At 35.4% G+C, this 16,897-nt stretch overlaps 1 protein-coding gene across 2 annotated transcripts in view; it reads right to left on the bottom strand.

Annotated features, from left to right (window-relative positions):
• LOC129950951 (uncharacterized) overlaps positions 1-16,897 on the bottom strand; it is a 314,404-nt gene that overhangs the window by 1,761 nt on the left and 295,746 nt on the right. For both annotated transcript variants that reach the window (XM_056062918.1, XM_056062919.1), the window contains 2 exons: positions 4,252-4,776; positions 3,660-4,178 (listed from right to left, as the gene is read on the bottom strand). In XM_056062918.1, the coding sequence (XP_055918893.1) occupies positions 3,660-4,178; positions 4,252-4,776 (1,044 nt within the window). The remainder of the gene's footprint in view (positions 1-3,659; positions 4,179-4,251; positions 4,777-16,897) is intronic.

Here is a 16,897-nt window from a genome sequence, read left to right as displayed (position 1 = left end):
GGATGTCACAACAGGAATGAGGTGCGTAAATTTTACCAAAAGGTAAAAAAAACCTCCCAAGGGTACCAGCCACGAACCGAAGCCTGTAAAAGGACGATCAGGAAAACATCGTAGTAGAAACGCAGTCTATGTTAAGAATATGGAAAAAAAACACTTCTCCAAATTATATAATGGCGATAACGATCCGAATTCCACTGTAAGGGAGATAGAACCGTTCAACCTAAGCGACACAGATCAACATTTCCGCCTACCCGACCTAGACGAAGTGAAGATAGCTATATCTTTACTGAAGTCAAACAAAGCTGCAGGAGCTAACGGCATCGCTGCCGAACTATTCAAAGCAGCAGGTGATGACTTGGTAGGGAGCATGCACCAACTCATCTGCAAAATATGGTCGGAAGAAAGCATGCCCAATGAGTGGAATCTCAGCAAAGTTTGCTAATACATAAAAAAGGAGACCCTCTAAACTGCGCCAACTACAGATATATCAGTCTCCTTAACATTGCGTATAAGATCCTCTCTGCAGTATTATGTGAACGTCTGAAGCCATTCGTCAACAACCTGATTGGTCCTTATCAGTGTGGCTTCAGACCAGGAAAGTCCACTATCGACCAAATATTCACACTACGGGAGATCTTGGAAAAACCCCAGGAGCTTCAAATCGATACCCACCATCTCTTTATCGATTTTAAAGCCGCGTATGAAAGCATCTATAGGGAAGAGCTCTACCGAGCAATGTCTAGTTTTGGCATCCCTGTCAAACATATCTGTTTGTGCAGAATGACGATGGAGAATGCACGCTGCTCTATCAAGGTCGGAAAAGATCTTACCGATGCATTTGATGTCAAAAAAGGTTTTAGACAAGGCGATGCACTGTCATGCGACTTCTTCAACATCGTTCTGGAAAGAATTGTGCAAAACTCAACCGTCAACACTAGAGGCACAATCTTCCAAAGATCCATCCAATTACTCGGATACGCAGATGATATTGACATAATTGGAATATCAAAGCGTGATGTCAGTGGAGCGTTTTTGAGCATTGCGACGGAAGCGAAGAAGATGGGTTTAGTGGTCAATGAGGGCAAGACCAAGTATATGCTGTCATCAAAAAAGGACACTGAACGACGACGTCTTGGACAAAACGTCACCATGGACAGCTATAACTTTGAGGTAGTTAAGGACTTTGTCTATCTAGGCACCGCTATTAATGAAGACAACGACACCAGCGCTGAAATCAAACGAAAAATAACTCTTGCAAATCGCTGCTTCTTTGGACTTAAAAGGCAATTGAGAAGTAAAGTCTTCTCTCGAGCATCTAAAATCACCATCTTTATGACACTAATCATCCCGGTTCTCATTTTTGGCGCTGAGGCCTGGACCCTGTCAAAGAAAGATGAGAGCGTCTTAGGATGCTTTGAGAGAAAAATTCTTCGGGTGATTTTTGGTCCTGTACCCATAGATGGAAAATGGAGGAGAAGATATAACGACGAACTGTACGTGCTGTACAGAGTCACGTACCTAGAACGTTCCAGCCCGAAACGTCCTCGAATACAATAACTAAGTCTGCACATATGCGGCTATGCACGTCTTCAAAAATTTTACGAATTTCATCATGAAGATTTAGGAGCATTGGCATAGAACTTCGTGTAACCCTAAAGTTGTGATCAGCTCTTTGAAATATAACACGGTCAGAAAATTTTTATTGCACAACTGCGATTGTTTTAAAATCTTTACACAAGATACGGTGTACCGTTTGTGTAATGCCTAATTCCATACATCTATTTCTATTTAAGAACTGTGAATTCAAAACTTTCACCATTTTTTAGTGAATTTTAACAATTTCATGTCACATTTTAATTTCTGTAATGACGTTGTTCTTAACTGTTAAATGTCAAACGATGACATTTTCAAATGTCACAGCTGACCAAATAGTTCGAAATTAAACTTTCAATTGGAAAATCATATATGAGTATAAGTAAAGAGTATTTTTTTAAGGCGTTTGATTTTCAAGAAGAACTAAACGCATGTAATTTCATGTTAATACCAAGAATTTAGCTCTATTTTAAAGATGAAGGTTGTTACGGAAATTTTCATCATTCTATTACTTAACTGCGTGATACCGGGACGATTATGGTTTACCAACTATCGGTTTTCTCACTCAGTATAGTGTCGAAAACCATTTTTCTTTAATAGGTAACATTGGTTAATCGGATGGTTTCCATGGAAGTGAAACCAAACCAGATGGACGGTCTGGTAAATGCGTGAGAAGTCACTCCGAATGCAAATGGCCTAAGGCCCAACCTAAAATTTTAGTAACATTAATTTCAATAATTTGTTTTCATTATATTTTTGTTCAATTTTTTTGTTTAAATTATTAAATGGTAATTTATTGTATTCTTGATCAAACTTATGTAACTTAAACTATGTGTATGTACGTATGGACTTTTAAGTTTCAAACAACTTAGTTCAAGACGAATCCTATTTCAAGTTAAGTTACAGATCCCGAAAGTAAAAACATTTTTCCTTCTTTTTTTTTACGAATTGATCGTAAAGCTTTGAAAAGAAACATGTTCTCGCGATTTTTTATGTTTCTCAACTTTTGTCCTTATCGAGGTGGAAAATGGGGTTGGCTGAATGCAGCTTCTGGAATCGTCGTGACCTGGAAGTGAATCCAGCGGGCGGCGAATTCCAGAATGACTTGCATTTAGCTGTGAGAGAAGAGTATGTAAGCGGGATCGCGAGAATCTCATAACAAGTTGAGTTCAACAAGCCGATCTCCGATAAAGTGATTGAGACCCTCCACTCCAAATTGGCTGAATGCTAAAAATTTGTTCAATTAATTGTGTGTATTTTCTTTGAGAATCCCAATTTCTTTTGTGGGAATAATCGACACTTCGATTAATTAAATTGTGTATTAAACTCACCCTTCGCTGAGCTCGTTGTGGTGGCAGCACTTAATTTGCTGTTTGTTGCACTTTTTGCCTAGTCGCCTCTTCGCCGCTGTTGTTTGACAGTTCGGCATAAGTTGGACATTGTTCTAATTTCACGAGTTTAAATTTTCTAAGATTTCTTTTCGTTTTCTTCCTTGTTTTTTTTTTTAATAATAATAATTGCGATTATTAAGTGCAACAAATTGGGCAAACAAAATTGCAACAAGGTTTGGCGCCAACCAATTCCAGCATAGATGCCCAATTCTCAACAACTTTTTGCAGCAATTGGGTCTGTATGTCAGGAATATCATTCATAATATTCCCTCCTAAGGCATTAACTGTCTTGGACATAACTGCGAAGACACGCGACTTCACAATACCCCACAAAATTAGTCCAGCTGTGTTAAATTGTATGATCTTGGCGGCCACGTCATCCGAAGGCCAAAAATGATCTTCGTCGTTGAAAAACATTTTCTTGTGAAAATCGTTCTCCGAAATTTGTTCAGGAGTAAGTCTATGCCAACCAAAATGAGCTTAAATCAAAAATACAAAATCGAAAAAAGTATCGCCAGATTGTCTTACAAAACACGTATTATATTCTTTAAGCTACTGAGTACATGATTCAATACAATTTTGCAGTTCTAATGCATTGTAAAAAAGGTATTGCTCTTATTGAATAACTTTAATTTTGTTATTTCTTAAAAAAAATAAAAAATCTTAGAATCTTACCTTTTTGGGAGACTCAACCGATGGCAATCGCTTCCAACCGTTGCTCTTCCGCCACGACGGACCACTTTTCAAACCCGACGCCGCCGTTACAGTTGTCGTCGTCGATTTAGTCGTCACAGCCACTAAAGATGCAGGCGTCACCATTATTGGCAAATTTGTTGGTGTCGTTGCTTCACTCTTTGACGTTTTTATTTCATCATTTTGAATATTCCTTAATATACATTGTGGCTCCTCATAACTACAACTGCTAACTAATTCTGGTAACTCAGCTATACACCTCGTATGTTCATCCGATTCACTTGAGGAACAACTGGTAACTTGTGCTTGTCCAGCTTCGCTGGGTGTTGGACTTGGACCTCGAGTTCGGCAATTCTCCGATGTAGTATCATCTTCATCGTCAGTTTCCGCATCCAGGTATGAGTACAAACTACGTGTACTTCCCGATGGGATATTGACCAATTTATAAAAGTCCTTAGTGAAATCTACACAAGCTACTTCTTCGTCTTCTGAGAAGACGATCTGTTTAAAAAATGAGAATGAAAAATATAATAAAATAAATTAATTAAAATTAATAACAATGTTTATTACTCACGGTTTGTTGTAGAAGTTTCGCTATTCCTTCGGATTGTGATGCCATCATGGTGGAATTAAGAAAATCACTCGTATTCCAAATCCAATCACGCTCGTGCTCCCCACGTTCATGTTCGATTACCTCATCGTCCAATGGTATAACACCCAGTTCCTCTTGTGACATACTCCAGTCTTCCATTTCTGTGGAACATGGTTCGGCGGGCAGTAGCCATTGTTCTGGCTCCTCGGGCAGATCTTCCAAATGTCCATTCGATGGTTGTGGCTGACCGCTGCTCATTGTGCAATAACCTTCGTCTTTGCCTTTGGCCGGACTACCAGAGAGGACAGCATTTTGTGCTTCTAATTCGTATACACGACTTTTGAGCACAGAAACCTCTTGACGTAAGCTATCCTCGAGCACAATAGCATCAACGACTTTTCGCATCACGTCGTCTAGACAGTGTTCGTATTGGCGGATTCGGAGTGTGAGGGCTTTGTTTTCTTGTTGCATATTATGGAGGAGTGTTTCTTGACGTGCAAATCGTGCCTGATGCAAAACGAAAAAGAAAAAAGGAACAAATCAAAAATACAATATCGCAACTTAAGGAAAGGAATTTTGTAAAGTTCAAAGGAAGTTCACAGGGGAGAAATCAAAGTCTTCTATATAAATACATATTTTCAAAATACCTTTTAAGTTCAAAAGCTGTCAATACACTTCAGAAAAAGCCAATCTCTTTGATACAAATTGCAAAATTTAATATTTAGAAAGGTATGTATGCCATTTGCACACCATACTCGTACACACCCCACCCATTGTTCAATCATTCGACTCCTCCTTTATTTTATAGGATTTCCATATCTTTCTCAGGCACCTAAATTGTTATGTTCCTTTAATTAATCGGTCCTGACACAAGGTTAACCAAATATACCAAACAAAAATATACCTACAGAAAACACCATAGGTTCATATCATGTCATAACTCCATTTCAACTATCCAGTCAGCGAATAATTAGAGTAATAAAATCAACACACCTACTTTGCCGCCTTCAGTTTCAATTTTAAAATCTCACCTCACCTCTGTACTCGACTTGTATAGGTATATGTTCCTTCAAACGACCAGGACCACAAAACCAAAAGCTCCACAGCATTACTCCAGCATAGCACTAAGCATAAATGCTTCGTATTGATCTGGAGCAAACCTATTGAGTTACCATAGGTATGGAAAGACCGCCGACCGACTGTTCCGACGGACGGACGGACGTCACGTATGACGAACTCAACGTCAAAACCAAAAAATATCCAAACTAAGTAACCACCTATTATGACCGCATCATGTTGCTTACTGCACCTTCGCTCCGCCATCGCCACTTTGACTGCCTAGTTATGGGTTCTTCATTGAGCGAATTTTATAATAAAATATTATTTTCATGAGTTACGGAAACCGAAGCAAAGAGCTGGGCATATATTAATGCAAACACAAAACAACATAAAATTCAGAATAACCATTGACCAAAACACTACCCCACTAAACCGAGCTCTGATAGAAAATTTTAATGGGATTTAGCTGCAAAAATGGACCATGGCTTCATGGCTACGAGTATGAAAACATAACCGACACTTGATTTTTGCTTTTCCATTAATATAATTTCGGCCTCAACTTCAATCATAAACATTCATAATTCATAGTTTCTGCTGTCTCAGTCAAAGCCTATAAGATTAGTTAAACAACCGAAACTAAGTTGACTTGATATTTTTTAACGGTCACAGCGTGAGCCGTGATTCACACCAGTTTGACATATTTGACAAGCAAGTCAAGTGCTGTCGGTCATTTATTTATTCATATGGGTGTTTTTTTGAGAAATTGTTTAAAATCAGCAATGAGCATGCAAAAAGGTGTAACTAAGCTGATTTTGAAGGTAAGAGAGGTTGTGTTCAATGTTGCCAGTTTGACTATTTTCTAGACCAATTTTTTTTTGGTTTTTCATGAAAAATAAATTTCAGCAAATTAATTGTTTTTGTTTTGTTTAAAATTGTTTAAACAAAACCTAAATGAATTTCATTACCAACCAAGATTTTGTAATTATTAACAATCAATGAATGAAACTGTCAGAATGACTCTATGACAGAAAAGACTTAAAATACTGCAATTTGAAATCCGATGAAAGTGACGTTAACAAGCATAAACTAGATTCGATTTGAATTAGGATAAGTTGAAATAGAATAAAGCTAGAAACTTGAATTACTTTCAAGCCCCTTATGCCGTCTGAACCTGCCCAATACTTATTTGGAGTTGTTATATAACTGACAGCTGTCACTTGGTTTTACTTAGTTTGGTTTTTCATATCATAATAAAAAGCGTTTGCAAATCTTGCAAATATATTAACAAAATAATGGTTTGGTTCAATATCAATACCCGTGTTTTGTTGGAAAATGTACCAATAGTATAGTAGAATTGTACAAGAATAACAAAAACAATATCCGTAGTATGAATACTATCGATAGAAGTTGAGGTAGAATCTTACTACGGATGGGTTTTTGACATTTATACGAGTCTCGAATGGATCTTATGTGATTTTGTTTTCAAGTGTTGGTACAATTGATATTCTATTTGTATCTCGATCGATGTGTTCATTGAGTAGTTGTGCATTTGGAACCATGTAAGTTTTCCATTGGGGTCAAAAATCAATCTGTTACTGTTGACATTATTTAGTTTTGTTAATGAAAATGGACTAACTGGGCTTATTTTTCCGATCCCCGACCGGAATTGAGTCGAATCAAACTCATTTTAACTCAACATCACATGTTAATATAGTAGTCTACGAACAGACCCTCTTCTTGAAGTTTGTATTTTATATCAAAAGCTACAATTGTTAAATGAACTATTTTTATAGAGTCTCAATTTCCAGATGTTTTCTTAACATTTCTTCTTGAAAATTGTCCATTTTATTAGTTTTATTTATTTATTTCATCAATGGACTATAGTCTGCTGATTACATTTAATATAATAAATAAGCTTACAAGATAATAATAGATATTAAAACACAGCTTTGATACAAAACAATTAATTGATTAACTAACGTTTTAGTTAGTTTTTTTTTGCTGAAGTTAATCTTAACTTTTGATTTTCACAAAACTTTCTTGCATTTGTGTTTTTTTAAATTATTATTCTGACAGGTCTTCATTCAACTGTACCAATTTTTAAATAAAAAATCTAGCTACTGCCGATGCGTTTTCTATGGAAATTGTCTACTGTACAATTAATAGAATGCCAAAAAACACGGGTAATGTATTGAACACGGGTAATGCGTGCCCTCTAAGATCGAGCGATTTGACAATGCTGGACTAGTTTTTGTAGGGCTATATTAAGTGGCTTGTATACTATGCAGACAGGACCGAGATAATTTTTTATCGAGTCGAGCCAATTTCATTTGAACAAGCTTCAATTAAAATACTGAAGTTTGGGCATACATTTTTCTTTGAACTCGTTAAAAATCTGAGGCTATGGTGGACTGTCAAAAGAATTCTGAAATAGTCAAAACGTTGAGGAAATGTGTTTGCCAAATTAAAAGTGACACAGCGAGCAGGACGATCTATCAAAAATATTCTTTAAATAAGTTGTTCAATTTTATACAAATCAACCGTGATAATATGCCTTGTTACACAGTCTTCAAAATTGTAAGCGCAGTAACTAACGATATGAAAAATCACGTGTGTTCTCGACAATGATACCTTTTTACCGCTTTACCTAATTCATATGAATAATTTTACTTAAAGAAGTAAAAAGAAAATCACTTCAGCAATAAGGCTTTAAGCTGCAGAATAGATTTAGGGTCAAGGGGGGTAATTGTAAACGCAATTAATTTTCTCAAAAGCGTTTATAATTTGAAGCATGCCATGAAATTATTTGAAAATACATTATATTTAAATCATATTGACGCGAGGAAGGCGTTGTCTTTTAAAGGGTTATTTATGTTTTGTTCGTTGCCGTGAGCCATTCGTTTTTCCGTGCTTTTAAGTTTTTCAAGAAAGTGAAATATGTATAAGTATAAATGCATGCTATATGTTTTTATTTGTCTGCATAACAAAATTTAAAAGTTATTGGCTGTTTACAATTACCCCATTATTTTCCTGTCATGGGTAAATGTAAACACCGAAATTGGGTAAAAATGAAAAATTTGGGGTAATTGTAAATATCCATTTTCAATGGCTTTGGTGTTGATCTAACAATATTTTATATCAAAAGATGCCACGTACATATCAACGAAAAACTACAGCTCCATCATACACTGTTGAAGATGTGTGCAACAAAAACAAAACATATCGACAAGCAGCAGAAGCGTACGGTGTCCCTATTTCGGTTATTTATAATCGCATCGGTGGAAGGAAAAATCCTACTGCCATTATATCCAGAGGCAGAAAACCTGCACTTTCGTCAAACGCGGAGGACACTATAGCTAGGTGCCTTATTTCAAGATCTCGTGCTGGTTACCCTTGCTATAAGGATGGCCTCCTTGATCTAGTAGGTACCTATATAAGGGCATTTACAAAAAGCACGCCAAGATGCTCGAAAAGCTGAAATTATATACGATTTCTATACGAAATTAAAAAAAGTTTATGATGAGTTCAATTTACTAAGTCCCGATAAGGCAGCTTTTGTTTTAAATGCAGATGATAGCTGGTTTGGAAGTGATCCAAGTCGTCTCAGAGCCATCGGAGAAAAAGGTGTACCCTTAAGCCGGGTTTCTGGTGGTTCTGGAAAAGATTCAACAACAGTCTTCAACAGTTTTCATTTACCCCATTTTTCTCGTTTACTTAAAAAACGAGGGGGGTAAATGTAAACATCAAATTTTATGAAAACTAATAAACAAACGCCATTAAGATTACTACTCTTTAATAGACAATACAATCCAAACTTAAGTAGCATAAACAAAAATTTTCGACATTGCATAGTTACGCTGTTAAACAACATTACAAGTGAAACAAAAATCAAAAATGCAAAATCGTTTACAATTACCCCACTTTGACCAGGACGCATTTGATTCAGACATTGATTTTTTAACTTCATTTAAAGGAACTGATTTTTGAATTCGGTTGTAATATCCTAAAGTATTGTCTGAAATGTCCAAGAACCATCCGAAGTTAAGATTTTGAATAAAAAGGCTATTGTCAGTTGACGACGTTTAAAATTGCTGACAAAACTATTGCCAGGAGAAATTAAGATAATCAATTCCATTACAAATAATCCGACACAGGGCCATTTTACCATTTTTGTGAGCGAGACATTTTTGGGATGGAGGAGACCTACCGTTTTTATGCCGGATCCGAACGGCTTATTTGATTAAACTTTTTTCATGACAAGAATTACTCTTGGAGGATTTGTCGATTCCACGCAAGAGGCAGTATCTGGTCAAGGTTTTGGATCCAAGACCTCTAATATGACCGCCCAACGCACTAACCACCACGTTACGATCAATTCCTCTAGCTTAGAATTTTATAAAATACAGACTTCAAGTCAGGATAGAGCAAACTCGGCTCTTGTGCATTTTGAAGTTTACTTTAGTTTTAAAGTCGAAGTGTATTGGTCTACAAAATCGATGAATTGGACATTGTTAGACTTCCCTTAATGAATTTTTATTTAGTCAAAGTTCTATGCCAATAAATCAAAAAAAAAAACATCCAATCCTTGTGCCAAAGCTAATGAAAATTGGTGTTTCAGGGACACAGTCACAGTGGAATTTTAAAAAATGTTATATTTTGTACATAATAATGAATGAAATATTTTTACTATTTTTAAAATTAAGCGTACATTTTTTAATTTTTTTTTAAATACAAAGGCACTCAAGGAAATTAAATTAAATTAAATTTTGTATTTCCTTTTTGTGTGGCTTTTCCAGTGAGTTTCAAACGGAAATTGTTTAACCACGACTTGTTAAAGATATTTTGGAAGGTTTTACAGCCTGTAACTTAAAGTTAAAAAAACCTGAATGAAATCTGAAATTTTTGAATTCAAAACAACAAAAACGTTAAAAAAGTTTTATTTCAAAAAAATACACAAATTCTTCTATTCAAAACTGTTTGCAATTCTTAATTTGTCCCAAAGGAAAAACTGTCAAAAAGTGAAAATAAAGAAAACGGTTCTTTTGAGAAAAACTTGAAATTTTTGAGAGCTACGAAAGTTAAAAAAAAAAAAACATAAACTAATGTACACAACAATATCTATTGACTACTTAAGATCACTTTAAAAGTGTTTGGATTATTATTTTAAATTTAATTTAATTTTTTTGAACTTAGAGGCATTTTAACTTTACGCACTCTATAGAGCCTCTTCTGAAATATTTTGAAGAAATTTGCACTTCAAGCATTTTAAAATTATTACCTACAACCACTTTGCTACAAAAGGTATGCATATTTATGCCTAAATCAATAACAAGGACATTTGTAATAAATTCATCTAGTTTCCTAAAAATGTCTGATCTTTTTATTTTCTACTCAGTTTGATGAAAACTGTTACAAATATGAGCAACACAGAAAAACAAATTTCCATTAAATTTTCGTCAAATGAAAAGAAAAATGAAAAACTACACAACGTCCTTGCTCTTATTTCTTTGTAGTGAATTTTTCTCCCTATTTTGTTTATAGCACATACCTACATATTTCCATCAGTCTAATGTTTTGTTTTCTTTTTGACGTTCACACAGCCTCAAGCTGTTTTTAAAAATAGAAAATTCTTGTTTGCATAAGATTTAGGTTTCGTTACAATTTTCGTATCTATTTATGCAAAAATAACATATCATGCCGCCGCGCGGTTGCTGCCTCCTGTCGCATAGGTTGTTGCAAGTATAAGCAGTATATAGTGCGAGAAATCTTTAAATTGAGGTGATATCATAAGTCGTATGTAATTGCTTATAAAAGTTTGTTGGATAAAATGAATTACAAACTGAGTCTTTTACTACAGTATTGAAAAACTTAGACGAAAAACCGATTTAACTTTATTGGTAATTGATAATGCTGGTCATAAAGGAGTTTTTCATTCGCTTTAATGATCACAAAAATCAGTTGTTTGTTTTTGCTTGACAAACACTACAATACTTTTCCAAATGATTTTGTTGTTCTGAATTTGACATTCACGTTATAAGTTTTCTATGAGGTTAAGTTTTTCAAAAAAAAAACTGTTTGAAAATACACACAAAATTAATATTAAGTTGTTTTTAAGACTTGGTAATTCGCAATACTTTTCAAAACAGTCATTGTACCTCTCTTAGTTTTCGGAATTTATTAGTTACATTAGTAGGCATTAAAGTGTTGACTACACTAAAAAAAACACTTAACAGTTTTGTGTTTGTAAAAATGGAGATAGAGCAACGTGTCTTCACTATTAAACAATATTTGAAATATATAGAAAGCTTGGCGGCAGCATTTCTAAAACTTTTTATCTTTGTCAACTTTGAAGAGATCAATTGAAATTTGAATTTAGCGCCTATGGAGGTGCCAAAAACACAAGTTGTTTAAATGTAAGTATCGAAGCAGTGCTTGAGAGTGCCGGTGAATTTAAAGCTCTGTACAGCATATAATATATGCATATAATATTATTCACAAAAGATCTGCATCTCCATGCTTCAACAACTGAAATCCAATGACAATCCACAGCGGAGAGAGTTTTTGTGAATGGATTGTTGAGCATTAATAACTTGAAGACTTTTAAAGCAAAATCATCCTAAGGGACGGAACACATTTTCATTTGTTAATCGCCAAAATTGTCGCTTTCGAGATTCTGAGAACCCACATTTGATTGTCGAAACACATATGCATCCACAACGTTTCAGTATTTGGTAAGGATTTTGGTCTGGAGGCATTATCTATATATATAAAAATGAATTGCTGTTCGCTAGTCTCACTAAAACTCGAGAACGACTGAACGGATTTATCTTATCTTAGTCTTGAAATGTTCGTGGAGGTCTAGGAAAGGTTTAAAAGGCGAGAAAAAATCGAATAATTCCCGAGAAAACCCTAAAAACAGCCCTTTTCTATTTCCCATACTCACGTTTTCTAGAGTCTATTTGAACTTTATTGCTATTCAATAAAGTTCATATTAAATTATAATCACTCACTGTTGTCTAAGCAATTTAGGTGTGTTCCTAACGTAAAAGAGTGAATTTGCAATTTATTACCGCTGCATAAAGTTCAAATTTAATCATATCTATGAAAATAGTCTTCGCGTGCGCTTTTTTAGGATCTAATGTTTCCTTGATGCTCCCGGCAGAGCCGGAAAAACGTTCTTAATTTCATTGCCTTTGGCGAAGATCAGATCGCAAAATGATGTTGCTCTAGCGTAGGCTCCATCTGGAATAGTTGTGACTCTGCTAGAAGGTGGACGAACTGCGCATTCTGCCTTGAAATTACCATTAAACAAGCAAATCACCGAAACACCAATTTGCAACATCGCCAAAAATAGCGCAATGGCCAAGATTCTACATGTAGGAAAATTAATGGTTTGTGATGAATGCACAATGACCCATAAGAGGTCGCTGGAAGCGCTGAACAGAACATTGAAAGATCTTCGTGACAGCCAAAATATTGTCCGGATTCATCACATTACCCACAGATTTCTGTCACATCGCATATTCAAAAGAGGAGCTTATTCAGTGTGTTTTCCCCGATATAGTGCAAAAGTTCAATAACCATAATTGGCTGGGTGAACAAGCAATATATCGAAAAATAAAGGTGTCGAGGATGGCGTCCATTCAGAATTTTCTTCCAGGACAGTTGGTTTCCTTCAAATCATTCGACACTGTTATGAACCAGGATGACGTAGTCGACTACCCCACGAAGTTTTTAAATTCACTGTAATTAATGTAATTAGCTGGATTACCACCTCACCATTTTTAGATGAAAATAAATAAATCGCAAGGACAGCCTTTAAAAGTTTGCGAAATAAACTTGTAGTTTCCCTGTTTCGCGCATGGACAATTATACGTAGAGTGTTCGCGCGTCGGAAAACCATCTTCTTTTTTATTTACGCACCATAAAACAAAACAAGAAATATAGTTTATAAGAAAGCTTTAAATTGATTAACAAACTGTAAAAAAATGATTTTTTTTATTTTTTTTAATTTACACAAAAGTTTAGGCCTTTTATTTATCGATTCAGGCAGTACACAGTCTGCCGGGTCAGCTAGTTAAACATTTATTATACTTCTTTGGAAATAAAGCTGGTCAAGCAGATATTGTTACTAGTGCTCGATATTCCGACATGATGACACAGTTCTTTTTACCGGAATGGGCTGATATTGATGTGGCCAATATGTTGGTTCAACAGCACCGCATGCAATACAGTCTGGAAAATACTTCAGTTACTGCGCTATTACCACTATCCCAGGTCGTGTACTCTCTCAATTTGCTGTTTGGAATTTTCTCCTTATTTCTTTGATTTCTTTGTATGAAGTCATTTAAAGTCACAGGTCTATATCAAGAAGCCCAAAAGCACGAAATTCCTTGACAAAATTCATTCACATTTATGAAGAATCGCCATTTTGTCAAACGAGTTCATAATGTGTATGCAAAGCCGTGGGGCAATTTTGTCCCATTTTTTATTCCATAAATAACCCATTTCTGTGTCAATAGAACAAATTACAATCAGAAGACTAAAAAATGTGTCGAACTCTAAAGAAGGAATCAAAGCGGCTAGGAAAAATATCATTTGATTGCTATAGTTACGAAATATATTGTATTTATAAATTAGCAGTTTACCATCAAATTAATCAACTAAGGTGGCGCAACAATCCTAGAGTTGGAGCCTAATGACTAACAATTCTCAACTTTTCTTGTGTGTAAATAATGTCAGGGATGGAGGCGATCTACAGTTTTTATTCCGAATCTGAACGTCTAATTGGAGAAAGCACATCTTATGACTTTAATCTTGTAGGATTTGTCAATTCCTCAAAAGACGCAGTACCCGTGAAAAAACTTTTATGTGGGGATTAAACCAAAGACCACTGACGTGATACTCTTACGCACAAACCTAGTAATAGGTTTATCATCAAGTTTCAGAAGTATCAAATATCGGAGATTAAAAAATATCGCGTTCGGATTCCAGAACTCCATGGTCCTAATAATTTAAGGGACTTTTAAAAATATTAAAAAATTATTGAGCCTATTTTTTATTAACAAAACCTCAACTTACCCTTAAACATACCTATATCCTAATCTCACTTCGAAAAAAGAGATATAAAAAGATACATAATACTTTTTTGAATTTTGAAAAACTGCATGCAACAATGCATAAATGATCAAAGACAAGTGAATTTTTCTTTTTGTGTATCTTTCTCTTGTCATAGCTGGGAGCGATGGTTTATTTACACAGTTTTTATTCAAACATCATCATGTACTAGATATATGTACTCTCAAGTCATGTCTGTCTACCGAGGCAAACACAACAAGCTCTCGCATCTAACATATCTAGCAAGTCAATAGAAAACTCCAAAGTGTATCGAGGTAAGCTGAAGAATAAGGTTGAGGCATGACAACGACAACTAGCAACGAGCAACGAGCAACGCTTAAACGTTCCAACGCAACGTTCAACATTCAACGATGATGTTGATATTGATGCCGATGACGATGGTGATGACTTTGAGATGACAAGACATCTCTTTCTCTATATAAGCATCATCTCCTTCTCTACCTTCAAGGCGCTATGTTTCATTGAGCAATTATTAAACTTTCGATAATTTTCTTTCATTCAAAAGTCTTCATCCGTTTCAGAGTGAAACGAACTACGAATATAATAATAATAATGTATAGCACCTGCTTGCTGCACCTTTCTTAACGGTTACGCATATCGAGTTCACTAGAAAATGAATGGGCATCAAACTATAGCCTTTAGAGACGGGCCGTAACGACGACGACGATGAACGACGCCAAGATGACATGACACATGAGTTAACTAACAGTTTATAAGAACCAAGCAAATATTTGATAAAATCTATGAAAAGACAGGGATGTTATTGTGTATATACTTTTGTTGCCTGCTTGTCAACATAATTTACAATATTCTGCCGCCCTCCCGCCGCTCCGCCGCTTCACTACCGCACCGTTGAAATAATAATCAAATATCTCGAGGCATATTGTTTGTTTGTTGTTGTTGTTATTTCGAAGGCAGGCAGTGGCAAGGAGGTGTTGAGGAGAAGGTATGTTCATAGAAGGCGACTTTCATTTAGGTTAAGGAAAGAGGGAAATGTCATGTCCTCTTCTTTCCAACTCAAGTTGTTAATGACATGAATATTATAGCTTCTGGAAGATTTAAATCTTTAAAAAGATAAAAAGATTTAAAAGAAAGTTTCAATGCTAGGTAATAGATTTGAGTTTTTTTTATTTTTCACAAGAAAAGTCAAAATGATAGGTTTTGTGGTTTGTTATTAATATTTGTAGAAGTTTTGGTATTTGTTTATGTTTGTTGCCTGAGGTGAAGCTATTGGAGTTTAATGGGAACTCTAAAATGCTTATTCAAAGAAGAAAGGTTCCAATTATAAACGGAAATCAAAACAACATTTAGCCAACACGAAAATATACCATTTGATAACAAGAATGTTTCTAAAAGATACTTAGAACGCAACTGTGGAAAATTGTGTCTTAAGATAATGGCTAAAACTTTTTAAAAAAACTGTTGCTTAAGGCGTAGTATTTTACTTTTCTAAGTATTTATGAATTTGAATATTTTTGTAACCATTGTAAAATACTTATTTCCTTTTATAAACAACAGTGCTTCTAAACGGAAACTGATCTTCAATTTGAAATATCGGTTAGGTCGATATTTTGTGATTTTAACTTTAGTAGAATTGTTAAAGTTACAGTAATTGCTTAGATCGTTAAGAACTAGAGAAATCATCCTTTTAACTTTAGAACCTTTAATATATCTTTAACGTTTTATTAATTCATTCAAAATTGTGTACCATTGTATATTTTTATAGTTAAAACAGGTTACTGTTTTGTCTCATTTTTTAGTGATCTTAAAAATAAGGCATTTGTAAATATTTTGGCATAACCAAAGCAGACTTCATTGACATCTGCAACGCTAATAGCCTTTTGATTGGTGGCACTATGTTTGAACACAAACTCTGTCATAAAATTAGCTGGGTTTCGACGGACAGGCAAGCGTCTTTCAACCAAATTGACCACTCTGGGATGTACGAAACAGAAGATGCGCCGATATGTGATTTGGCCGTAACCACCTCTCATGATAGCTACCCTAAGATTGCGTACAGCTACAGTTCGAAGATCCAACAGCACGAGCCCCCAAATTCAACAACGCTAGACTAAAGGATCCCACGACCCGTCAACAATTCAGGGACCACTTTTCTCACGAAATGAGAACAATCAGCAGCACAGTACATGAAGACATCGAACACCATGAAATGCTGTGAAAAATGTTTTCATTTCAGGTGCTGACAGAATATTCGGTCGGAAAGAAGGAAGCAACAACACTTGGCTTTCAGAAGAAATTTGGGCAAGGATCAACGAACGCAAGCAGTTAAAGGCTCGAATAAATGCTGCACAAGGGGAAGAAAGAAATGAGCTGGAGTCCTCGTTGCACATGAAAAGAGAAAGGTTCACCGCAGTGTGCTCCGAGAGCAAATCAGTAGGTGGAAAGAACACTTTTAAACCGAGTTTTTGCA

This window comes from Eupeodes corollae, chromosome 3, assembly GCF_945859685.1.
Source record: "Eupeodes corollae chromosome 3, idEupCoro1.1, whole genome shotgun sequence".
Classification (NCBI taxonomy): domain Eukaryota; kingdom Metazoa; phylum Arthropoda; class Insecta; order Diptera; family Syrphidae; genus Eupeodes; species Eupeodes corollae.
This window is presented reverse-complemented; position numbering and strand designations above follow the sequence as displayed.